The sequence below is a fragment of the Limanda limanda genome, chromosome 9, assembly GCF_963576545.1.
Source record: "Limanda limanda chromosome 9, fLimLim1.1, whole genome shotgun sequence".
Classification (NCBI taxonomy): domain Eukaryota; kingdom Metazoa; phylum Chordata; class Actinopteri; order Pleuronectiformes; family Pleuronectidae; genus Limanda; species Limanda limanda.
Window position 1 is genome coordinate 28348913 of NC_083644.1, and position 25273 is coordinate 28374185.

A 25273-nucleotide genomic window follows, 5' to 3' on the forward strand; every position below is an offset into this window, starting at 1 on the left:
TTCTCATGGAACGGTTCATTACTGTGAAAGATTGATAAGCACAAGCAAAACTGCTAAGATGAATAGTAGAGTTTACTTTTACTACAAGTTCAGTTATACTGACAAATATTTGCTCTTTGAAAAGTACTTCCTACCATATGATCATAAACTAGTTTTAAATCTATTGTAGGCTTTAAGTCATTTCTATAGTCTTGTAAGACTATAGCTATAGCATTGCTCCATTTTCTGACATTGTGAATTCCTCATGACGTCACAAATCATATGACAACATGATGCAGGATCATTTCTACAGTTGAAAGTTTTTACTCTGGAAATACTTGCACAAATATAACATGTACCATGAAGTCTGGTGAAAATCCATCCATGCCTTGTTACAGAACTTTTGATTAAACAGTCATTACTATTGTATATCCTGACGACAGCTAGATGCTGATGGAGATTTGATCTAAAAAGTAGCATCAGTCATGGCTGTCCAGCATCTCTATCTTTATTCTCTTTACAACTTATCTCATGAAGTTGTAAAGAACATCAATAGCAGATCATATTGAACATGTTAGATATAAGTCAACTTGTGTGAATGCCAGTCAGTGCTCATTGCTAAAAAAGTGACTGAGTGGTTCTCTGCGACTTCTGTTCTTGAACCTAAATGAATAACTTTTTCCTCCTAAAGATTGTAACTAGGGTTGCAAAATTCCGGGAATATTCAAAGTTGGAAACTTTCCATGGGAATATACGGGAATTAACGGGAATTAACAGGAATAAACTGGAAATGTTGTGGGTAATTTATACTAACTGTATTTACCTTGTCATATACAGACATAAATATAAACATTTTGTTTTGTCAGCATCCTGCACACTACGGCAGGCCTCAATAGCCCTGCTGTAGTGTGCAGGATGCTGGGAATTATCTGTGCATGTGATGGAAGAATGCACAGTGGAGGGTTGAAATTCAACGTCCAGTGTGTGCTGCATCCAATACATCTCTAAATAGAGTTTTGAATGATGTTTATATTGCTCAGCGTTTAATTTGCGTAGTTTTTTTTTTTTTCAAAATTCCCAAAATTCCCGAGCTTAACTTCCCGTGGAAAGTTTCCAGAAAGTTTCCGGAAATTTACTGGAAACTTTCCACCCCTTTGCAACCCTAATTGTAACACCCCATGTCTTTAACATCCCAGTCAAAGAAAAGGTTTCTTTATGGTCATCAGCATCATGAATAAACATGATGCTCTAGAAACTAAAGCTAACTTATGATGAGATGAGGAAAAAGCTTAGATCAATGCTAAGAGATCTAAGCATTTACCGAGCTCTGTTTTTATTCAGTCAAAGAGCCTGGCTCCATGCGATCAGTATAACCTGTGTTCACCTGCTGTCAAATGGCTGCAGTCAGCATTGAGAGACATTGGATACTTCCTAACTAAAAATGGGATTGTAATCAGTACAATCAGACCTCTAGCAATCACTAAAGACGGTCAGCTTACAAGTGACTGAATTTAATAAAAGTGTAACATTAATACATCAATTTTTCAAGCAAAATATTGATACAGTGGTAGAAAAAATACAATTGATGATCCTGAGATATTTTGGAGCTCAGAGCTGCTGCTCTGCAGCAACATATCCAAGATGACAACCACCACCACTTCTTTTTGGTGACTTGAATTATCTGCTGGTCGATCAGGCGTGCTCATTCTTGTTGACGGACAGAAATCGGTCCTGTGCTCCCTTGTGATTCCATTTATAAACAGTCTGTCCACACAGTAGTCAGTCAGCGTCAGTCTGCTTGCTGTGTGACAACCTCGTACTGCGGTTGCTGTCTGTAGAGACAGTAGTGCTGAATCATGAAAAGGATGTCAAACACCACGGAGAACAAGCCCAGACCAAACTTCGTAGGATCGCCAAATATCAGCCTCCACTCATCTGAGGAGAGACACAGTGCAGTCAGTCACTACATTTGTGAGACAAGTGAGTGTGGATGTGTGTGTGCTTTATGTGTATGTTGTAATTGCAAACTGTAACTCAATCCTCTTAAAGAGGACACCAGATGTGGCTGTCAATATGGCAAAAAGTATAAAACAGGACAAACAACTGTAGTTACCATTGTTGTAAGACTGTAAAATCATCTGTAGAATACTGAGGTTTCCTCCAATGAAGTCCAACAACACATTGCCAATACTCCACCCATCAGTGCTCTGTCTACTGTAGTTCATGTACGCCTGTAAACAAATCCACAAAGCCAGACTAAATAATCACATATACAACCACATGAGATTTGTAGAGTAGCATAGGATGTGTTGATAAGATTTTACAAGAAACATGGAATCAGTGAAACTGAATTACATTAGGTTTTTCATCAGTGTATTTTCTATACACAACCAAATCTACTATATTGCTATTAATATATTTTGAGTATATTTGAAACATTTGACCAAATACACTTTTGTACAGCTTTTTATTCTCACGGTCTTTCCTTCTTTTGGACTGTGTATGAAAGTTGCTTACCTGAGGCACATATTTGATCAGAGTGACTGCTAGTTTAATATAGGAGAAATAGTAGAGGTAGTCCAGCCAGGTTATCTGTTTTGCTACAGCTAGAAACAAGCTGACCAGAGCAAACGTCCAGGCAACCAGCAACAAACAAAAGGCCGTCCAGGAGACCTTTTGACACCCCCTCTGAAAGAGAGACCACACAGAGGTTTACACAGACACAAAATCCATTACATCTTGTCAGAACAATTGCATGTCCACACATTTACTTGCAAATGAAATCAACTACCCGAAACTGGAGTAATATTCTCATTGGTTGTTTTGTTGATATTTGTTGGGTTATAATGTTGTTGTGTTAATCCAATGGCTGTACATAGCACACAACTTTCCTGAATACTGAATATTAGAAGAGGGAAAACATAGCATTCTTTTTCCTGCCTCACATACTTCACACAAAGTTATAAATACAAACCAAAAACTGGTTTAGTTTGTAAAAGACAGAGAGAGAAGATCCTTCATGGATTATTTGAGTCCAAGAATACAAAAGATACATTTGTTAAACATCCCCCCTTTCATGGGAGCTCACCTCATACATGGCAGCCTGGCTAATGTACACCAAACAAAGCAAGACAGCATGGAGACTGAAGAAGACGTCATTAGCATTGACAGGGTTAATTCCATTAAGGTTTCTCATCAGAAACTCCTCCTGCAGGGCAGACAAACAGAAACATATCAGGGAATCATTCATCACTCAAAGTCTACTGTATCTCCAAACATAGGCAAGGTATGTAAGGTTCAGCTACTGCAAGAGAGCTCTTAACTCAATCAACTCATATATACAGAAAAACATTGGGTTTCACTCCGAACTGACTTGAGACTCAAATCCCAAACAGAGACCCGAGAGGGAAATTCCCCCATCCAATGTGACCTTTATTTCAATTTTCACTTTAGATATGTATAGTTACGCGCTGTTTACTGATGTGCTCCTGTTGCTGCATACCACATGTATAAACTGCTGAGTGCCCTTTTAACGTAAGGCGTTGGTTACCTTTATGTATGGCACCCAGAACAGCCCAATGTTGAAGACACTGTAAGCGATGAAGCCTGTTAGGTTGAGAGCCAGGAAGTCGAAGTTGAGACCTACAACACTGAAAACAAATATGTTTGAATTATTGGTCTGAGGCCGTTTATTTTTCTCAATTTCATATACAGTTCTTTTATGTACAGCCAAATCAGGCATCATCTGCTCCAAAAATGGTGGAGTCAAATAAATGGTGCAACATCCTAAGTTCTGTAAGTCTGTTTTCTTGACCATATAAAAAATAAAGAAAAAGTGCCCCAAAATATACTTAATAAATAAATGATCACTTTTAATATTAACAACATGCTCAATGTTTTCTTAATTTTTGTATCATTTATTCAAGTATTACTACAATATTAATAATAAACTATTTATACAGCACTTTCTTTAACAATGTTGAACACAACATTAAATTAATCTGTGTTTTCACCTGGTCTGTCAAAGCAAAACTAAATTTGAGTGTATGCATAATGTGCAGTATCTGATGCTACATAACCAAATATTGTGATGCAAAAATCTAACAGTACAAGAAAATACATATTTCTCCACAAAGAAAATATTCAATAAAAGTGACATAAATGAAGACAATAGACAGAACACTACCTTTTTCTCTTCCAGTTTTCATATGCCTGTGGATAGAAGGACACCGACCAGGCCATGAAGTAAATCCAGCCAATAACCTGACTGATTACCAACAGGATGTTGCTACGGATAACCATAAAACGGATCCTGACCGACAAGCTGAAAGAGAGAGTCCGGTTACACACATAGAACAGTAGAAATATACCATCATCATAGCATCATCATATGAAACAGGCCATACATAGTCCTAGAGTTTCAGTGTGCAGTGTACAAAACACAACCCCCCCCCATGCCCAGGTGGTTCTGGTAGATCCCTGCCTCTCACTCTGAGCACAACCTCATTGAGCCTGGTCAAGCCTATAATCAGCCGTTCAGTCCATGTTAACTGATCCTAAATGTATTCATGTAACAAGTACAGTCTGATCTGGGCTCAACGCATACTAGTGTCTAAGACGTGATTTTAAAAAGGGCCTCAGACTCATTAATGCACAATACACAACTAAAAAGCTTGGAGAGTTGAGCCTTATCTTCTCTGGTGACATATAAGGATTATCTGAATTGCAGCACACACAATGACAAAGACAATGGCAAGTCTTTGTTGGGGAAAAATAAGTAATTTTAAGTTTTTTGAATTCATGTCAGTAACATAATAATCCCAAAGCCATTGTACTTCTATAATTGTTCGTTGTTGAGGAGGCAATTTCATTGTAACTGACAGGACAAAATCCAAAGTCATTAAAGTGCACTGCAGGAATCCACTAAAGCTATTACAAGGCTTTAGTAGTGTATGTTAGACAATTCAAGTGCTTATCTTCCGACATATATGCAGATCCCTGCTTTGTTTTACTGGGTTCCAGTAAGAAAAGTTCTATGTAGAGAGTAGAGAGAGAGAAGTTTTGTCTCTTCAAACATACATATGGCTTTGTTAATGCCGTTTGAAAATTAGATAAAATTTGGATGTAAACCTGTCCTTCCCCACTTGAGTCAGTGCTTGCTGTTGCTGTGCTGATACACACCTGTTGAAGTCAGTGTTGTTGCTAATCAGGTGGGTGGTCACCTGACCGACATCACGGGCTGTCACATTGAAATTGACAGAGGTTGCTTCAACTGGCAGCAACACCTAAACAAGAACAACAACATGAACGGGTGATGTGATATGTTTGATGAACCCATTGAATTAAAGCTGAAATCTACACTTCAATCACATCTTCATTGCTTGATTTAAAATCCATTGTGGTTGTGTACAGAAGCAAATTTACAAATATTGTGTAACTGTCCAAATACTTATGGACCAAAGTCTAAACATAAAACCTGCACAGAGGCTCACCCAGAGGACAACTAGTTTGTATTTGGTGTGATAGGTTACCTGCTCAGGCACTCGGATTACGGATGTGTAGTTGGACTTGGAGCTGTAGGTGACGTTTAACTGAATCACAGCTGACTGGTTGACAGGGGAACTGGAGACAGACACAAACATTCAGTCAGAACAACACTGATCCTGACGGCTGCTTTTACAAGAACATTAGGGGCTACCAGGATTTGGATTGTACCTCTATAACTTGCTTCTTTGCTAAAGGCAGAGGTTCAGCAGCAGTTCCAGTTGTGCTGTGCAGTCGACACTGAGAAATGCCTGGCTGTCTGACATGTTTTTCAGTTTAAGCTACCATAGAACAACCGCAGAGTGACATCCACTTTTTCATCTACACAGTCTACTTTAATTTGTACAGCGGTTTCTGTTACACACAGCATCTAATACACATCTGTCCGTCCTGGAAGAGAGATCCTCACATGTGATTCTCTCTGAGGTTTTTTTCTGCATAAAGGGGGTTCAGGGGAGAGGATGTCATCAATCAATCAATCAATCAAATTTTATTTGTATAGCCCATATTCACAAATCACAATTTGTCTCATAGGGCTTTAACATTGTGAGACATCCTCTGTCCTTAATCCTCAACAAGAGTAAGGAAAAACGACAACAAAAAAAAACTTTTAACAGGGTAAAAATACGTATGTCATGTCACACCTTGTTAAGCCAAATTATTTTAACTGTTGTGTTGATACAACTGATGCCTGTTGAAAGGCTTAGAGGAGACTATGACAGGCTACACAAACTGCTAATTACTAATAGGTAAAGATCCATGTTAGCAAATTGGAATTTGCCCCCATGTTACAGAAAGTGTTTCCTTGCAAGTATTTTAGCAACTTTGAATACAACTTTGTAGACTGTCTCTATGGTTACCTGGAAGTTATGGTGATGTTAGCTGTAGAGTATTCCTCGATTGTGATGGCAGCAGGAGCAAACAAATACACTCTGGAGTCTGTCGGAAAAACAAGGACATTTAAAAAAGCTATTAATCCTAGATGCTCACAAAAAAGTGTCCAGGTTGTAGTTTGGCATGATCATAAAGCATATTTAATCAATTTGTAAATTATTACTTTAAAGCCCATCTATTCACTTCACCATGATCATAATGAGGTGATTACATACTTCAATGGTGACTGAACGTGTAGATGAAACCCTACATCTTTTTTTTTCAGTTACATGAATTAAACAAACCCATATGACCTCATTGAGACATTTAGACTGAAGACATGAGACAAAAAGAGGTTGTCACCAGAGATGTTGGGCAGTGTCCACAGGAGCAGCAGCTGAACAGATAACAATCTCTTGGCCAAGCCCAGACCAACCATCTCTGCAAAATGATGGATGCTGCCTGCCTGAAGAACAACAGACACACAACTCATCTCAGGAATCACATACAACCAACTCCTAGACACTAATAAATGATAAATGCAGGAGAAATGTGGTGCACATCAAACTACAAGAGAAAAGAGAAAGTAAGTGGGACCTTCACCATCTAATTTCACACATACAGTGCAAAGGTTATATACACTAAGTCCAGCAATCCCTAACCCAAACTGATGGTTATATAAATAGATACAACAAAACTTACAGAAAAAACTTAGCTCATATAGGATAGGGAAGTGATCGCAGGTGGATCACCATATAGCACATTCCTTATGTGGAATCTAACATAATCCTCCCTTCCGGTGTAACAACATGCTTCTTGTTGTTACGTTTACAAGACTCTTTAGAAACCCGGTGTTTGGAGCACATGTCCTGCTCAATATTAACAGAGGTTATCGTTTAGACAAAATTTGCTTTCATGGGATATGATCAAATAAACATAAAAAAGGGAGTTATTGTAATAAGCTGTATTGCTTCTAATTTTGTTTAAAAAACCTGTTAATTTAATAAAGTAATGACTAGTATAAACTTTATAGTTTAACAGAGAAATAAGACAAAGGCTAACGATGCTAAAGTAAGACTCAAAGCTTTTCTGCTGTGTTGTCGAAACGTGACAGAACTTTCTCGCCCCAAAAGAAAAGCTTTACTCGGCAGGTGAACAACATTCTGTAGTAAACAAGTGAAGGTTTGACAACGAAACTCACCCTGAATAAACTTAGCTCATTCTCTTCTCCAATGGGCCTCGGGTGAAACACTAACCGTCAGGAGAGGGAAGTGATCACAGGCGGAACACGGACATTTACCTGATCTGAACCAGAACAATGATAAGACTTACTGCAGCTGTGATGTTCCACTACTTCCGCATTGGTCACGAGACAAACCTCCTGGTCTTGTTGGGATGAGACAGACCAGACGCTTCAATCGCGTAACACTGCCCTCTACTGTCAGTTATGAAAGGTCCTGTAGCAGTCATTTGTATTTTTTATGTCTAATACAATAATACAGATATTCCACTAATATCATCAAGTTGGTCTACTGACAAATGCCCAGTCAGACCAGACGCCCCTAAATGTGAAGTATGCCTGTATTCAGACCCTCTATGGTTCATGGTGAAACATCGACTTTAAATAAAAAGGTGACATGCTCTGATACAAGCAGCACCAGTCTGTCCTGATAGAAGGATCCCTCACACCTGGCTCTCTCTGGGGTCTCTATGGTTTCCTCCCTGTTAACAGGGTTTCTTGGTAGTTTGTCCTTACTCTTGCTGAGGGTTAAGGGCAGAGGTTGCTGCACCTTGTTGAGCCATATAGATAAATTGTGATTATGGGCTTTAACAATAAAATTGGATTGATTGACTGATTGATTGATGCCAACCTGGCTTCACCATACCCTCACTGGTTGGAGGATATGTTATTTACACCCAAAACAAAGATATTGGTTTGGGTTGCTGTAGCAAAGTCTGACAAATATACAAAAATAAAATAAATCAGGAAAGGGGGTGTTTGGTTCCAGAATCTTAGAACTGGGCAAGTGAAGCTCCAGTTTTCATCAATCCTTGCCAGTGTACCCGACCCGTAGCATCAGCTGTGTTCAGTGTTGGGAAGGATACTTTCAAAACGTATTCCGTTACAGAATACAGAATACATACCCAAAAATGTAATCTGTAACGTATTCCATTACATTAACTAATCTGAGTAACGTATTCTGAATACTTGGAATACTTCCGGTTTGTATTGCATTTTTTAAGTGTATGATTGCGGCGTTGTTCTCTCTCTCCGCCGATGCGGCGATCGCTTCGGCGTCGAGTCTATTTTTTGCGCTTGACGCGAGCGTATCGCTCTAGGAAACACACTGAAAAATGATTTTAAACGATATTGATGACATTTTATATGATATAAATGATAAAGTATGCATCCCATAGTTTGTATTCCCCTTCTGAGTTTTAATTTTAATATTTTAACGATCACATTATTAAATGCCCCCCTCTGCCCATCCACTACAGACACACAAGCAGTCATAAAGATAAAAAGAGAGGGGGGGGGGGCGGAGAATACGTAATTTACCCTCGACACCCGACATTGAACGGAGCAAACAGCGGAGAAGTTCTTGAAGATAGATGACATTAAATTGGGACGCTGTTGCAGTTAATGTTGGAGCAACAAGTGACCATATGCTTTTATAATTCTGGGACAACGGGTGATATTATTAGCGCTGCCCGGCGCTTCAGCGTCCGTCGTGAACCCGGCGTGCCTCGCTGGCCTCCTGCAGAGCCATGACAGCGGAGCTCTGGAAGCGCAGGTCGGTCTTCTCTCACCAGGCGCTGGAAGGGCAGCTTGCCGATCAGCAGCTCCGTAGATTTCTGGTAGCGACGGAACTCTCTCAGAGCCTCGGTCCCGGGCCTGTGTCCCGAGCCGGTCGCGGTGAGGCTCTTTCACGCCGCCGGGGGCCCGGGAGCTGCTTCCTGGGGGCTTTGCCGCCGGTGGATTTACGAGAGAGTGAATAAACTCGAGAAGTACCATCATGTAATCCACTGATTTCAACAATGTAACTGTATTCTGAATACCATCTATTTATTTTGTAACTGTAACGGAATACAGTTACTCATAATTTGTATTCTAAATACGTAACGCCGTTACATGTATTCCGTTACTCCCCAACACTGGCTGTGTTCTCTCCTCTATAGCCTCTATAGTCTTTACAGTATATAAACGCTCCTCTCATACCATTATCTATGTTGTTATCACAAGTGGTAGTAGTCCTACAATATCTGATTATGATTTCCCCAAACAAGTGGCAAATACTTCACATCTCTGTATCTGAAAGACAATCAAGTAAATTAAACAACTTTTCATTAACTCATATCACAACAGTCTCAGCGGCTAATGCCATTTGTCCTCACTTGTCCCATCAGCAACAAAAAGTCTTGATAATCACAACTAATGAAATTCCACAACTTCCGTTATAATATTAATTGTTCATTAGATGATTATCGTAAGTTAAGAGTAAAGTTAACAAAAGTCACTAATATAGGACATTTGTGAATAAGTGAAACTATTGTGCAAATGTTTAGTGTCAAACGGCACTGAGCAATGAGGGTACATGCTGGTATACAAAATGTATACTCACATTATAAGTGTAGAACAGAATTTAGACATGTCATACGTTTAATTTAACCTTCACATATATTGCACAATACACCAACCACAAATGAGCAAGCCTACATCTCAGGTTACCCACTAACATACACAGTACCTTTCTTTACTCTTTAGCTGATTTACCAATAAGCAGAAATCAGACAAGTCAAACTGTCCATTTTATGAATAGAAAATTTGTCTAAAACAATGTGTTAATTGATGATGTGTTTTTCAGTCATGTTGAATTTGGTAAATTAAAAATAAATCATCTTTTTGAGGGAAACTTAGGTAGCAGTTTTTTCCCCTTTATGAATATGACCTAGATACAGGCACTGTGACTCACACTTCAACACAGTAAGTGGCGATAATGCACATTAACGTTAGGTTGCCATCCGATAAAAAACCCGATCAAAGACGAAGAAGAAGACCATCAAGGGCTTCTTGTGCCCACAATGATAGTCGGAACTATCCTGCGCTGTGCTTAGTTTCGATGGGACACTTACTGAGTGAACTCTTGGCGGTTGACCTTTGAAGTGCTTCCTGTCTGGCTGTGTGGCTTCCCCTCCAACAGCAGACTGTGGAGACTGAATCCTCGGAGCTGTCAACATGTTTCTGACGAGGCTTTGTGCTCCTCTGATACCGCGGTAAGAGCTCCACACATGTTTCTCTGTCCACTCATGCTTGTTCCATTTCAAAGCCTCTGTCATTTGATGGAGAAGAATAACGTTACATATCTTCCAGTTCATACAGTAGCTAACATGGTGAATGTGCTTGGTGCAAGTACAAAGCACACAAACGCAGATACATGTTATTTAACCTTGTTCTCCAACATTTAGTCTCTCTCTCTCTCTCTCTCTCTCTCTCTCTCTCTCTCTCTCTCTCTCTCTCTCTCTCTCAATCTGGACGGTTGTACAGGCCCACTTCTATCTAGGAACCCAATCACTATGCTGCTAAATATGGTTACAGGGAAACAGTTGTATCATGCAAGTGTCAAAGCTTTTAATAAGAAAAGTTTGGAGAGCAGGGTTGACACCGTGGAGCGCTGCTCTCAAACTGAATAGTGGGGTGAGGCCGGAATGGAGAGCACCATTGGCTAAGAGAGTGTGTGATTTACAGTGGAGAATTCTTCATGGAGCAGTTGCTGTCAATGCTTTTGTTTCAGTGATAAACAGAAATGTAAGTCAGGAATGTCCTTTCTGTTACCAAAGATTGATTGCCCTACTCTTGTGCTGTAAAACTGAATAAAGTAGGTATTTAAAAAAAAATCTCTCTCTCTTTCTCTCTCTCTCATGTGTTCGCGCACTCGCAGGTGTGTTTGCCCCGTGGTCACGCGGACTGTGTCCCCGTTCCAAACTCACACAGCTCAGCTGGACTCGAACAGGACGTCCGTGGTGCGCTGTGGTCGGCAGAGGTATGAGAGGCTGTACCCGGTGATGCTGGTCCGCCCTGACGGCTCCACAGTCAACATCAGATACAGAGAACCCAGACGCATCCTCATGGTCAGTGTCGGTCCTGGCCTCCGCTCTATCTTTCCAGCGCTGATGTAAACGTATAAATGCCTCATTGTCGGGATCCGTGTGACTGTGTTAGTAGCAAGGGCTGAAAATGAGTTTCACAATATTTAGGCACCTTATAAAGGTAAAGACTCCATAGGCAAGCTCAATGTTAAAGTGGAAAACAGTATGATGAATCGATGGCTTACATTGGGCTGTGTCGTATCAATCATCCACCATGATATCTTGATCATTATTTTAATAGGTTATGGGCAGACTCACTGATTACGTGTGTTGGCCATGAGAGTCCGCATATTCAGTGTCATGTTATATTAGGATAAACATACCCGCACATGTGTGACAGTATAGACATTAAAATCCTGACTGACTTCAAAAATGTGAGAATAAAAAGCAAGAAGAGGAAAAAACAAACAGCAGCAGCATTAAGTTGAGTTATGAATCTGTCAGTGAATTGGTCAGGGTGTGAATGTGCACTGCATGCCTGTTGGTGCCTCAAGTGTCACTTATATGTAGTGTGGACTGTGGAGGGGGTGCCAAAGTGAAACTTTTATGTAAGAAGTGGCAAACTAAACTTAAAATTAATTTATAACTAGGCCCTACCACCAATAATAAACAACAAACAAGCAAAACATCCTCTGGATTTTGGCCAAGCCATCAGTTTTCTTTTCTTTCTTTCTTTTTCTTTTTTGTATCTTTTGCGGGTTAGAAGCACCAACAACCTCCTGCTGAAAGTTCAGTGCATGTCTGAAAACAGCTTATGTGAGAGACCGACTGAGTATTCGATTTCAGACTGAGTGCCATTCCAGTAAAGTTATTGTAACGGCCCCCCGCTTCTCCACACAAACTTCTGAGTCTCTTGACTGATGTACACGGCTCTTTAATTTTGCATCTGGCTTGCCGTAGTAGCACCGTAAAACTGTAATGACAGTTGCAAGTTACAAAGATTTTAATCATTAAAACCAAATACGAACATTAAAATACAATGAACAAACAAATCGCCACGTGAGACACATCTGACTCGTTAGAGTGACAGCGACTCCCTTCCGCACTACCCGCAGCAAAGTGAATGGGACCAGCTTCCTTACCTCGTTCCGCTTGGCGAGGGGTGTTAAGCTATTGGTGTTTGGATGGTTCTTAGGTCCGAGAAGTTCCACGAAGCTGGCGTCCGGTTTGGTTTCCGCTCCTATCTGTTCCGGGCTCACGGCAGGTATTTTATTGCACTGGGGCGGAAACGAGGGATCAGGTGTGTCGAATAAAACCGTCCGCTCCTTTGCTGCAGGTAATTATGCGAGGGGAGTCGCTACGTGTAAAAGACGACAAAATAAAACTGAAAATAACCCAAACCGTAGTTGAACATAAGAACAATATATATCCCAACCCTAAAATAAAAGAATAAAACAGTCTGCATAAACTGGCCGGTTTTGTTGACAGTTACAGTTATCAATTTAACAAATGTAAAGAGCTAAAGATAAGCTGCAGCCACTGTCTTAGAAAGTGCAATTCTTGTTCTTTGAGTGTGTAAATTTGGATTTTCAACTTCATCTTAAAACATTTTGGTAAAGAAATGTTTCTCAAATATTATTTATTTTTGATATGTAGCATTTCCACCTTTTCAGTACCTAACAATACATCATTAATTTACTTATATTGTAGCCAAAATGTATCATTTTTTATGTTAAACTTACACATCTCTATTTAGCTTCAGACTTTAACAGATAAAAAAGACAGTAATAAAAAACTTGAAAAAATAATAATTGTACTCTGCAGCATATTGTTCAGTCCCAGCAGTAACCCTGTCAACACACAACACCAGAGTCATAAACATGAACAATGTTACTCCATTGTTCATGTTTTGTAAGTTGATTTGTGTCTCTGTGTGTTTTTAAAGATGCCAGTCAATCTGTCCACTCTGTCTGAAGAGGAGCGCCGAGCGCGACAGAAAAAGAGGGAAGTGAAGAAGCTGAAAAAAGAGACGCCGGTCCACTATGAAGATGATTTCGAAGCTGACAAATATAGCCAATTCTGGAAGAAGAAATGAACTATTATACAGTGAACCACGGCTGAGGCAACAACCCTAAAAATCCATCTCTCACTTGAAGCTTCCATGTGTCCGTATGTAGTGTGTTTAAATTTGGTTTAATTTTCATTCCAGTAAAGGGATTCCTCCAGAAGATTCCAACAGGATACTGAAACCCAGTGTAATGACGTTTTTATGGCACGATAAACTCTGCTATTGAGTTTTACTTTGACCATAGATTTCTTCTTAAAAATATAAAACAACCTATTGAAGCTGAAAACCCCAGCAGTGATAAGTAAATAAATAATTTTAAAGCTGAGTATCCATTTGATGAATTTTCATCAAATACACAAACTTGTTGGAAATGTTTTTGGGCCTGCTCGTGGCCTGGCCAGTGCCTGAACAACTAACGGCCTCCGGGCCTGATGCGGCCCTTCTGAGTTTTCCTATTGCCTGCAAGACTCTGGCTAATATGTGTGTGTATGTGTGTTAAATTAAAACTATGGTCTTACTCTTACTCTTTGTAGACATATCCGCTCCCTGATTTTCTCGGCACAAGAGACTGAATTATCATGACGTGACACATGCCATGTAAAACAATATATTAACGTCACACCATCATCCTCTAACTCGGGACGCATCGTAGGTAGAAGCGCCGCGAAAAGCGGTCCGCCTCATTTCCTCGCCCATGTTCGCACCGGCAGCTTAATGCCGGGAAGAACCGGGAAGCGCCGCGGCCACTCACACACACACACAAGCACATGATCTCCTGTGGGGGTCGGGGGGCGGCTACAGGCTTGCGTAGGTCAGTCACCTGTGAAGACCAGTATCATTTACCCCTGAACCAGAGCGGAGAAATGCGCTCCCTGGGCCGCAGGGATGAGCCAGCCCCACGCCACTACGCTGCCATGGGTGGAACCAGGGCACCAGTGGACACAGGAGCTGGGTCCGAACTCATGGGTAAGTTTGGCAGGCTGTCGTGTTGGCAGGACTTCAACCATCAGTAGGTTTCATTGCACAATATCTAATAATATGTAAATTTAAAAACAAAAATGAACCATAACCATTTCAAATAAATATAATTTTTTTTTTTTTAAATTAAATTTTAAAAAAACTGCGCTCACATCCTGCGCAGAAACCCATTGCGCACATCCTGCGCAGAAGACCATTGCGCAGGAATATTTTCTACTTTACTACCTTACTTAAAAGTTACTTTTGTATTTTGGGATCTTAGATACTGGAGGATTTAACATGCTTTAAAAACCTATTGTTAGAGAATAACCCAGTAGTTTCCAAACTTGTCTTCTGACGCCTTACAAGAATCACAGTCTGCTGCTGCTGGTTTCCATGTGATGTCCTGAGGCTGCCCCCTGCTGGCTGCTGGGTTCCTCTGCTGCTCTTGCTTGGCTTGTGCAGCTTGTGATTAACTAAAGCTGTCCATAAAAGAAAATCTTTATTATCCTTCAAGGGCAATTTGATGTACAACCAGCAGCCAGTGCACGACAAAAATAAATCAATATATACAATGTAAATAAAACACAATATAAAAACCCTATAGACTAAGTAGCAGGGGAAAATTAGCTTTTAATAAATTAATTATTATATTTAGATATTGTAGAAACATTTCATTCTACTTTTAATTTCCTGTTGTGTTTCTAATTATTAATATTGTTGGTGACATTTCCTTGATAAATGTGTGGGGGTTTTGTTACCTCTGCTAAGGAGGTTATGTTTTTACCTCTGATTTGTCAGTCAACATGAAATAAACTACTGGAAGTGGAATGTTCTGCAATGGCCAAGTCATCACCTGACCTGAATCCAATTGAGCATGCATTTCACTTGCTGAAGACAAAACGGAAGGGATAATGCCCCAAGAACAAGCAGGAACTGAAGACAGTTGCAGTAGAGGCCTGGCAGAGCATCACCAGGGACGAAACCCAGCGTCTGGTGATGTCTATGGGTTCCAGACCTCAGGCTGTCATTGACTGCAAAGGAATTACATTTATGATTATGTTAGTTTGTCCAATTACTTTTGGTCCCTTAAAAAGGTGGGTGCCACATATAAAATGTATTGTAATTCCTACACCGTTCACCTGATTTGGATGTAAATACCCTCAAATTAAAGCTGAAAGTCTGCACTTAACGCACGTCTTGATTGTTTCATTTCAAATCCATTGTGGCGGTGTACAGAGCCAAAATGATGAAGATTGTGTCAATGTCCAAATATTTATGGACCTAACTGTACTACTGGACTTGCCCTCTCATACCATGAAGGTTACTCTATCTCTTCAGTTACTAATAAAGCTCTGTTCAGTTAGACACACAAAGGGATATAAGAACTGGGGTTAATGAAAATGCAAGAGAATTCAAAACCAACACAAATTAGTTCTCCCCACGTAACACTACGTTTTACTCAACCTGCATCCCTGAAATTTAAGTATGTGTCCCTTCTGTATTTCCAAAAACACTTTTAGCATTTAACAAAAAACCACTGGCATGAAAATGAATTAAACATGGACACTACAGGGGTATATCAGGCAGTCAATGCCCAACATACTATATTGCCATCTTTCTGCAGCAGGAACCTGAGAAACGAGAATGCATAACACATCAGTATCATTACTTAGGTTTCCATGGCTGTGACCAAACAGCTGCACTCCAGCTGTTGTCCTGAATGAGCTTTGCTAATGAAAGAATACTGCATAGTCACATGCAGTATGCGTTGAGAGCACAACATCCTGGTTTAAATGTTACTATCAACACATCTCCTTTGATACTCTGTGTGCAACAAGCATACTGTGTCAGGATGAAAATTAAAATTAATTACACATGCAGTGTAATTCATTTTGCATTATTATAATTTTGTACTAACAGGAGAAAACTTTCGTCAAAGTCATATGCATGATGGGTACCCAGTTGTAGCCATGGTGGATACTTGTGTATTCAAAACAAATGAGATGTTAAAAGACCTACCTCGGACATAAGTAACCGTCAAGTAGATAAACTACAGGTCTATTAGAAGAATTTAGATAAACCATTAATATTAGAAGAAGAAAAATTCCTTCCCAAACTTCTCTGTTTACACCTTAATCATAATATAGCTTAAAAACCTAAAGCAAAGAATTAAATCATTTCAACATGCATCAGTAGACATTCAATTATCTGAAATAGTTTTAATAAAACATGCACTTTTCAAAGTGTAGGTGTGCTATGTCTTGAAAAACAGCTTCAGATTCCTATCACTTGTGCACATGTACCAACTTTCTGGAGGCCAAGTATGAATTACTAAATGTGAGAATGGATTTTAAAAAAAGAACTGTACTTGTGTAACAGTGTATTGTATATAGGTGCATCATTGTCAGCTGTATAGCCAGTTACAGTTTTTAAGTGCAATATTGAATTAGCTTGGACCCCTAAAGAGTTTTTGTATTAAACTATGAAATGGTCTCAATCTCCTTATTCGCCTTCCTTCAATGTTTCTCCTCCCTCTTCCTCTCTCAACAGCAAAATGACAGGCTGAAGGCGAGATCACATCAGATACCATGCAGCGAATCCAGCCAGAGCAGCAATCCAAGTCGCAAACAGAACCTGTCCCGTTGGGTGTCGGAGGTCGGCCATGGCGAGTTGACTGGCATATACCGTTCCACTCAACGCCGCTGGATGCACAAAAAGAGAAAAACAAACCTTAACAAAACAACAACCTCACAACAGTTCCTCATAGCAGCATGATGCATACAAAGAGTAGTATAAAAACCTACTCATTTTGGCAGCATAGTAGGAACATTTGCTGATGTCGCCATCCGTGGACAGGCAAGCCAGCATCTTAAACATCCTCCTGGATGGGCTCCCTGTTTGAACAGACACGCTGCGGTGACAGACTGCAGTTAGAGTCAAAGATGAATCAAAAAAAGATTAAATTATCAGGTGCACAATTCAGAAAGCACCGCAAAGTAGAGGAGAAGAAAGAACAATATAGAGGTAAGAATCACCCCCGATTGTGGACATCATTAATGTTTATTTTTGTCGACATGACATGATATGCTATCAGTACAGCTGATTTCAGACTCTTTATATTTTTTGTTATATATTTTTATTGTTTTTTATAGCTTACAATTTTGTCTGCCTGTGTGTGCATCTTTATACAGTCCGAAAGTTATTGTGGATGCATGACAGTTTGCATGTGTATGTTGGGGGGCGCCAATTTGAAATCTCGCCTAGGGTGTCCTCTACAAACTATTTAATTGTCATGGCAGGTTCTCTAAATCATGTTTTATAAAGCTAATATAAAATAATGTAGCTTCCTTCAATAACACAGGATCCATACATTTATCTCAAGAATACATTTTATTCATGGTTTTACATTTGTGAATTATCTTGTCTCTTTGCTGTCTTATGCTGTGTGACACAACGTGAATGATCATTCTTAAATATCAAATTTCCCTTTTAAATAATCCCACGTCATATTAACTATTGGGTAAAAAACTAAATAAAATGTGCAATTTTTAGGCATACCGCTGGACTCCTGTAGCTGGTTAGTTTTTCCTAGTAGCTGATTACTCGTATCCTTGTGGATGGAAAGTCCTGCTGTCTGAGCTACTTCAATCAGAGTTTTTAACACTCAGTGGATACTGTTAATCTATATTCATCTTCTTTTCTACATTTGTTGATATGGACCTGTCGGAAAAGTTTTTGGCTGCTTGCTATCATAGTAACAGCCTTGATACAGGCAGTTAAAGAAGACGGAGGTAGCAGCTTGTCACCTTCCTTCTGGTTACACTGACTCAACAGATTAAATTGATAATGGAGGATCTCTGAATCTGCCTGGTAATTAAGTAATTATGCACATACATACTGAAACAGGAAACATTTACAAGAAAGTATCATCGACTAAAAAACTGAGAATCACTCTCTTACACACATGGTAAAGGCACAAACCAGTATAAGGTCTATGGGCTCTTTTTAATGCATATAAAAAATGGAGGAAACTTATTGACCAAAGGAAGCCAAATAAGGAACGTGGTTTTAATTACAGAAAGTCATTTAACTAACCATGAAATAATAATATTTTTTTAGTAGTACTGGTATTTCTGGGTTAATTTTAATCTATTTAATCTTTTCCTAAGTGAATCCATATTGTCTGCTCTTTGTGTCCATATCCAGCCCACAGTGCTATCACAGTCTGGGAACACTGGTACAGAGAGTCATTTAACTAACCATGAAATGGGAAAAAGTATATTTATTCTTTTTCCGGCTTTATTCAAGTCTTCGTACTCCATCCATTAGGTGGCGGTAATACAACATAAACCGGGCCGCTAGCCGACAGAAACATATGAGGACTGTATTCGTCGCGAAACTTCCGTAAGTGTGTGTCCTTGCTAAAGCAGAAATGGGCTACTGGGACGTTCCAGAGGGCACAGGCTGCGTTGAAAAAACATGGATAACCACCAAACTGGCCACAGCTCTGGGTAAATATCCGTTCTAATGAAACCAGTATTGAGCCGTGCAGGTTGTAGATGTAGGCACTCGTTTTGGGTCGTGAATGCAAAGTGTTGAACTAGCGTACAGGCTAACGAAGGCTAATCACAGACACTGTTCAGTGTGGTGCTTTCTACATGACTATATTTTCCATAGTCAGTCCTCTGTGACCTACTGTTGATTTCAACCTTGTTAATGTGTGTCTTTGTGTTTTCTTCTTCAGGCCTGGTGGGTTCAGCCTATCACATAGTGGCATTCCAGCCTGATTCTGCGCTGGCAGCAGTGCAGAGGGCGACCAGCACAACTGTCACCATGGGTACATTTTGTTATTAGTCATGTAAAGAGCTGTGAAGTATTAAGTGTCGTGTTTTTGAGCATAAGAGGTCCAATTCCACAGCAGAAAATCCTGGAGATGACCGATTTCTCCTGCTGATCCACTGATATTATCCAGTAATGTAAACACTAGAGAGATTAATTAAATTTTTTAAAATGTGCTTGTCACATGTTAATGTTTTCAGATATTTTTTTGGTTTGCTTGCACGAATAATGTCAGACACCATACTCCTGAGCCGTGAACTCAGCAGTAAGAAATGTTCCTTTATTCCACTTGTTTTATCGTTATTTCTGTTCTGGAGTTCAGCACACTCAATTCAAAATTAAACAATAACCAAGGTTATACACTTATCTTTAAATGTTAATTTGAGCTGTATATGAAGAGTGTAGGAATAAAGAAGAGGAAGACGAATATTTGCTATTTGGTTACAAATCGTTTGCAAAGACTTGATGTGTCTGACATCAGCACATGCTTAGTTCTGTAACTACTGCTTCTCTGATACTTTATCAAGTCAGTGATTGTGGGAATATTATGGATTAAAACAGTGTCTATTATTATTTATATAGACTTGCTGCACTATCCCAAAATGAAAGCTGGAAGGAGGTACCTCATAGTTTGATATTACATGTATATGCGTCAAACTTTATAATGCTGACATTTGTGTCTGTCTGTGTTCTATCAGCCACCCTGGGGGCTGTTTTTGGTATGGCGACCTGTCTCACTGCTCAGGCCCGTGAAGCTCCAGATGACCCACTTAATTACTTCATTGGGGGCTGCACCTCTGGGATCTTCCTAGGAGCCAGAAGTAAGTATCTGTTCTGGCAGCGACGAGTCACTCACTGCACATCACGTCCAGTATGTATAGTCAACGGAGTGAGGGAATTTAATGAGGGTCAGAGTTCAATGAGGCTCACCTCCACTTCGTGTCCTGGCAATCTGCATCTTTGAAAGCAAGATGTCTGTTTTGTTTATGACATTTTTCAACACACCAGCAAACAAGCTAAGAATACATTATTCAACCAAATTGACCATTTAGAGACAAATAGACTATTATAAACAATGTTTTAGTAGTACTGGTATTTACGGGTTTATTTTAATCTATTTCATCTATTACCGAAGTGAATCCATATTGTCTGCTCTTTGTGTCCATATCCAGCCCACAGTGCTATAACGGGTACTTCAGCTTGTCTTGGTCTGGGAACACTGGCCTTCTTTACAAAAGTCAGCAAGGTGGAAGGATGGAGGCTTGTCGGACCACCCAAACTGTGAGGACCAAGATCACTGTAAAATAACATATATGCTGTAAAAAGAGTTCATGAAATAAAGTTATTATGAAAAAGATAAAATAAACGAGTCAGTGCACTTGATTTCATCTCAGTTGTTGAAAACAATACTGGTTTAATCCCTGGAGCATCACCATTTAGGGGAGTTAAATAATTGGAAAAGTTAAGAAATCTAGAAATTTACGATAAAATAGCTGTTTGGAGGTAAGTGTTTGTGCCTTTACAGATCTTTTATTATTATTTGATCATGAAGGCATTTACGGATTCATTAGTATTATTCTGGTTATGATTAGGCTTTTGGTTATTATTCTTATCCTGGTTTTAGCACCCTGGGTAAGACAAGATATCCAGATTTGAGAAACGTGGATATACCACCTGGTGTGCTCTTCTAGAAAACAGCATGCTGAAAAAACACTTTTTTTTTGTCCCTGAGCATTTTCAATTGGTATAGGACCTAGTGGAAGAGATAGTAATTATGACATTTTTATGGTTATGAGAAAACTGAATATAAAGCACTCATCACACATGTGATGGTGTGGCATGGGCCACCTTTGGGGACAGACAGCACCTTGAAATGTAGATCATAGGCTATTTGAACGGTCAATAGATAGTTACTGATAATAATTTTTAATTGGGATCAAAACTGGAAAAATACATCACAGATTTTTCAGAAAACAGCCACCTGCACTAGTCTATTTCAGTGAGACAATGAGAGTAGGCTATGAAAACTGAAGATCTATGTCATCAAAAGAGCCAGCTTTATTTCATTCCAAGACAACAACCTACAGCTTGATCCTGTATCTAGGTAAGCATCAGAGATTTCAGACTCAGAATCAAGACCAAAAGTTGCTCCTCATTTTTCTCATCCTGCTCCTTATGCAGCATCTTTATGAACATTTCAACCGTAAGTCTGAAATGATTGCGACCAGCCAACCTTCTGGATAAAGCAAATCAAAAGCATATTTTCAAATGCATATCAATCAGTCTATTAATTATATACTGTTATATTTTGAGTTTAATTTTCGAGATAGACAGCCAGGAGGCAGCCAGGAGAGGGCAAATTAGCTAAATTTGTTTTTCAACAGGTTCATTGCACAGCCCTCATCTGTCCCTCCACCATACTCCCAGACTTCAACACACCCTCTCTGCCCCCAATGCTTCTGCCCTCCCCGACTCTAACCCCCACTGTGCTCCTTGGACATAACCCCCTCACCTTCGAAGTGCTGCTCCTCCACTGAAGGGATTAACATCTTCCACGTCTCCTGCCTGTCTGTGAGAACTAGCCAGGTGAGGAGACAGCTGGAGAGGCTTCATCAACGCAAGGCCTAAGGACCAGACAGTATCAGCTATAGGGTTCTGAGAACCTGTGCCAGCTAGCTAGCTGCTATTCTCCAGCACCTCTTCAATCTGAGCCTTCATCAGGAGAAGATACTGGTGATGTGGAAAACGTACTGCCTGGTTCCAGACCCCAAGAAGAAGACTCCATCTGGTCTCAATGACTATCGACCAGTTGCCCTCACATCTCATGTGATGAAGGGACTGGAGAGACTGGTCTTGGCCACTCTCAGACCACAGGTGAAACCATCGCTGGACCGCTCTACAGTTCGCCTACCAGCCTCATCTGGGAGTGGATGATGCAACTATCTACCTGCTGCAGTGAGCTCACTCACATCTGGATCAGGCTGGTAGCACAGTGAGACTCACAGGGGACTGTACTGTCGCCCTTCCTCTTCACACTGTACACCTCTGACTTTCAGCACATCTCCGAGTCATGCCACTTGCAGAAGATCTCAGATGACCCTGCAGTGGTTCGGTGTATAAATGATGGCAGGGAGGGTAAGGGCAGAGCGCTGGTGGACAGTTTTGTGGAGTTGGCCTGTAGAAATCATCTGCTTCTGAAAGTGGCCAAGACCAGAGAGATGGTGATCGACTTCACGAGGAAAAGGACTTTTCTCAAATTCTCACCTCTTATAGTTTCTATCCACACTAAAACTGTGAACTTGTTTTGTCTTGCACATATTATATTCATATTCATTTGTATCAATCAATCAAATTTTATTTGTATAGCCCACATTCACAAATCACAATTCGTCTCATAGGGCTTTAACATGGTGTGACATCCTCTGTCCTTAACCCTCAGCAAGAGTAAGGAAAAACTACTAAAAACCCTTTAAACAGGGTAAAAAGAACGTAAAAACCTCAGAGAGAGCCACATGTGAAGGATCCCTCTCCCAGGACGGACAGAAGTGCAATAGATGTCAAGTGTACTATATATCAAGCAGTCCTGCTGCAATCATAGTCTATGGTCAGCAGCCAGCAGGATCATGATCCACCATCAAGATCGGACACCACTATAGTTCACAGTCACTGTCCACTGCCGCCAATCAGCCAGCACGATACAGAATCCGCCATACTGGGTCCACCATTACGATCTCTGATACGCGATCCACAGATTGTAATCCATGATGTGTCCCCAGCTGCGGCCCTGGATCTGCGGACGATAAGGCAAAGGGACTCCGGGGAAGGAGTCAAGTCAGTACATGTGTTGATGAGATATGAATTACTTTGATGTGATTATGATTTGAGAAGAGGAAAGAGAAGCTGGAAAGAGAAGCTCTGTGTGTCATGTGTCCCTCGACCTTCTAAACCTATAGCAGCATAACTAAGAGCAGGTCTAAGACAAGCCTGGACCAGCTCTAACTATAAGCTTTATCAAAAAGGAAGGTTTTAAGCCTTAAACGTCTTAAACGTACAGATAGTGTCTGCTTCCCAAACTGTAAGAGAGACATTATCCACAGGAGTGGGGCTTGATGGCTGAAAGCTCTTGCTCCTACTCTACTTTTAGAGTCTTTAGGGACGACAAGTAAGCCGGAATTCTGGGAGCTGAGGGCTCTAGTGGTTTGATAAGGTACTAACAGCTCTTTCAGGTAAAATGGCGCCATATCATTAAGGGCCTTGAAGGTGAGGAGGAGAATTTTAAATCCCATTCTAGATTTAACCGGAAGCCAGTGTAGCGATGCTAATACTGGAGAAATGTGCTCTCTTTTCTTGGTTCTCATCAGGACACGTGCTGCAGCATTTAGGACAAGCTGCAGAGTCTTTAACCACTTACTGCTGGAGCCTGTTTATAATGAATTACAATAGTCCAGTCTCGATGTAACAAAGGCGTGGACTAGTTTTTCTTCATCTTTTTGCAAAAGGACATGTCTGATTTTTGAGATATTACGCAAGTGGAAAAGGGGGGGAAATTGGGCCGAGCACAGAGCCCTGTGGAACACCATGGTTAACTTTGGGGCGCACAGATGACTCATCATTAATTTGCACGAATTGAAAGCGACCAGTAAATGAAGATTTAAACCAGTTTAGGGTGGTTCCTTTAATGCTAATTAACGGTTCTAGTCAGTGTAATAAAATGTGATGGTCAATTGTGTCGAATGCTGCACTGAGATCTAACAGAACGAGGACAGACACAAGTCCCTGAACTGAAGCTATAAGAAGGTCATTAGTGACTTTTGCCAAGGCTGTCTCTGTGCTATAATTAGCTCTAAACTCAGACTGAAGTCTTCACATATTTTATTTTCCTGGAGAAACTCACACAGCTGATTGGCTACAACTTTTTCTGAGATTTTAGACAGGAAGGGGAGATTAGATATTGGTCTGTAATTGACTAAAACCTCTGGGTCTAGGGTGGATACATCACATCTAACAGTCATATTTATTTATTTTGGTCATGTTTCAAACAAATAATGCAATTTTGCATGCTTGTCTCTTTTGTCGTCTTTTATATCTAGCCTTTTTTGCTTTGCTCTGTGTGAAATATTTTGCTCTTGTCATGCTGTTGTGATACAATAATTTCCAAACTGGGATAAAAATTAATATTATTTATCTTATTATCTTATCTTATTTTGTTGATAACCATAACTAAGGTTAGCTAGCCAGAAAAGACGCTAGCTAGCTAAATGAATTGTAGGTGTTCCCGAGTGAAAACATACTGTATGGGTCATTTTTGACCCATGTGTGTTAAAGTGATGTAGAAATACAAAATAACAAAATAAAAGAAAGAAAACAGGAAAATAAGTGTTTGTGGTAATCAAAAACAAGATATTGATGAATACTTTTTTTTAATATATATATTTCGCAAAGAAACCAATGAATGAAATAACAAAGGAAATGAACTTGGGTCATTTGTGACCCATGTTGTGCATTAGAAAGGTACTGATGAAAAATGATTTTTATTCAAAATGTAACAAAGGAAAAATTAAAACAAGGATTTGTAAGTTAAGTTTATTGGGGAATACCTAAAATAACTGAATGATGCAATCCATTCACTGCAAAGATACAGAAAATAAAAACTGAGCCAGGTCACTTTTCACCCATGTTGTGTATCAACCATAGACTGTATTGTATCAACTGCCCGATTATCGCAAAAACTCGGCCCTGCACAGTACTGCTCGCAACCCTAGTGCAGGGTGTGATTTAAAAATGTTAACAGACCATTCTGTACAAGGACTTAATATTTATTTGATCTGGAGAGTATAACAAAACATATAACCTCCGCCTGACCGCATGTGGCGCTGTGGGCGGCTTACATCGCTTTTTTCGTAGCGCTTTTTCTGTATATAT

At 40.0% G+C, this 25273-nt stretch overlaps 3 protein-coding genes across 5 annotated transcripts; 2 read left to right on the forward strand and 1 right to left on the reverse strand.

Moving 5' to 3' along the window:
* Positions 1 to 279: 279 nt before the first annotated feature.
* Positions 280 to 7783, reverse strand: ctns (cystinosin, lysosomal cystine transporter). Of its 3 annotated transcripts, none has more exons than XM_061078606.1 (11): positions 7729 to 7783; positions 6760 to 6862; positions 6384 to 6462; positions 5511 to 5601; positions 5161 to 5264; positions 4166 to 4303; positions 3530 to 3629; positions 3068 to 3187; positions 2497 to 2667; positions 2093 to 2210; positions 280 to 1914 (listed from the first exon to the last, which is right to left on the reverse strand). In XM_061078606.1, exons 2-11 carry the CDS (start codon positions 6833 to 6835, stop codon positions 1769 to 1771), a joined length of 1143 nt encoding a protein of 380 aa, XP_060934589.1. In that variant the 5' UTR covers positions 6836 to 6862; positions 7729 to 7783; the 3' UTR covers positions 280 to 1768. The 3 variants fall into 3 exon arrangements, with proteins under 3 accessions (XP_060934589.1, XP_060934587.1, XP_060934586.1); XM_061078604.1 differs by having other exon boundaries at positions 6760 to 6858; positions 7598 to 7754; XM_061078603.1 differs by having other exon boundaries at positions 7598 to 7754.
* A 2776-nt stretch (positions 7784 to 10559) lies between these two features.
* mrpl55 (mitochondrial ribosomal protein L55) lies at positions 10560 to 14075 on the forward strand. Its single transcript, XM_061077966.1, has 3 exons — positions 10560 to 10671; positions 11337 to 11526; positions 13430 to 14075. Exons 1-3 carry the CDS (start codon positions 10634 to 10636, stop codon positions 13577 to 13579), a joined length of 378 nt encoding a protein of 125 aa, XP_060933949.1. The 5' UTR covers positions 10560 to 10633; the 3' UTR covers positions 13580 to 14075.
* Positions 14076 to 18900: 4825 nt separating this feature from the next.
* On the forward strand, positions 18901 to 20711 carry ndufa11 (NADH:ubiquinone oxidoreductase subunit A11). The gene is made up of 4 exons (XM_061078299.1): positions 18901 to 19023; positions 19257 to 19349; positions 20050 to 20172; positions 20524 to 20711. Exons 1-4 carry the CDS (start codon positions 18945 to 18947, stop codon positions 20634 to 20636), a joined length of 408 nt encoding a protein of 135 aa, XP_060934282.1. The 5' UTR covers positions 18901 to 18944; the 3' UTR covers positions 20637 to 20711.
* Positions 20712 to 25273: the final 4562 nt, after the last annotated feature.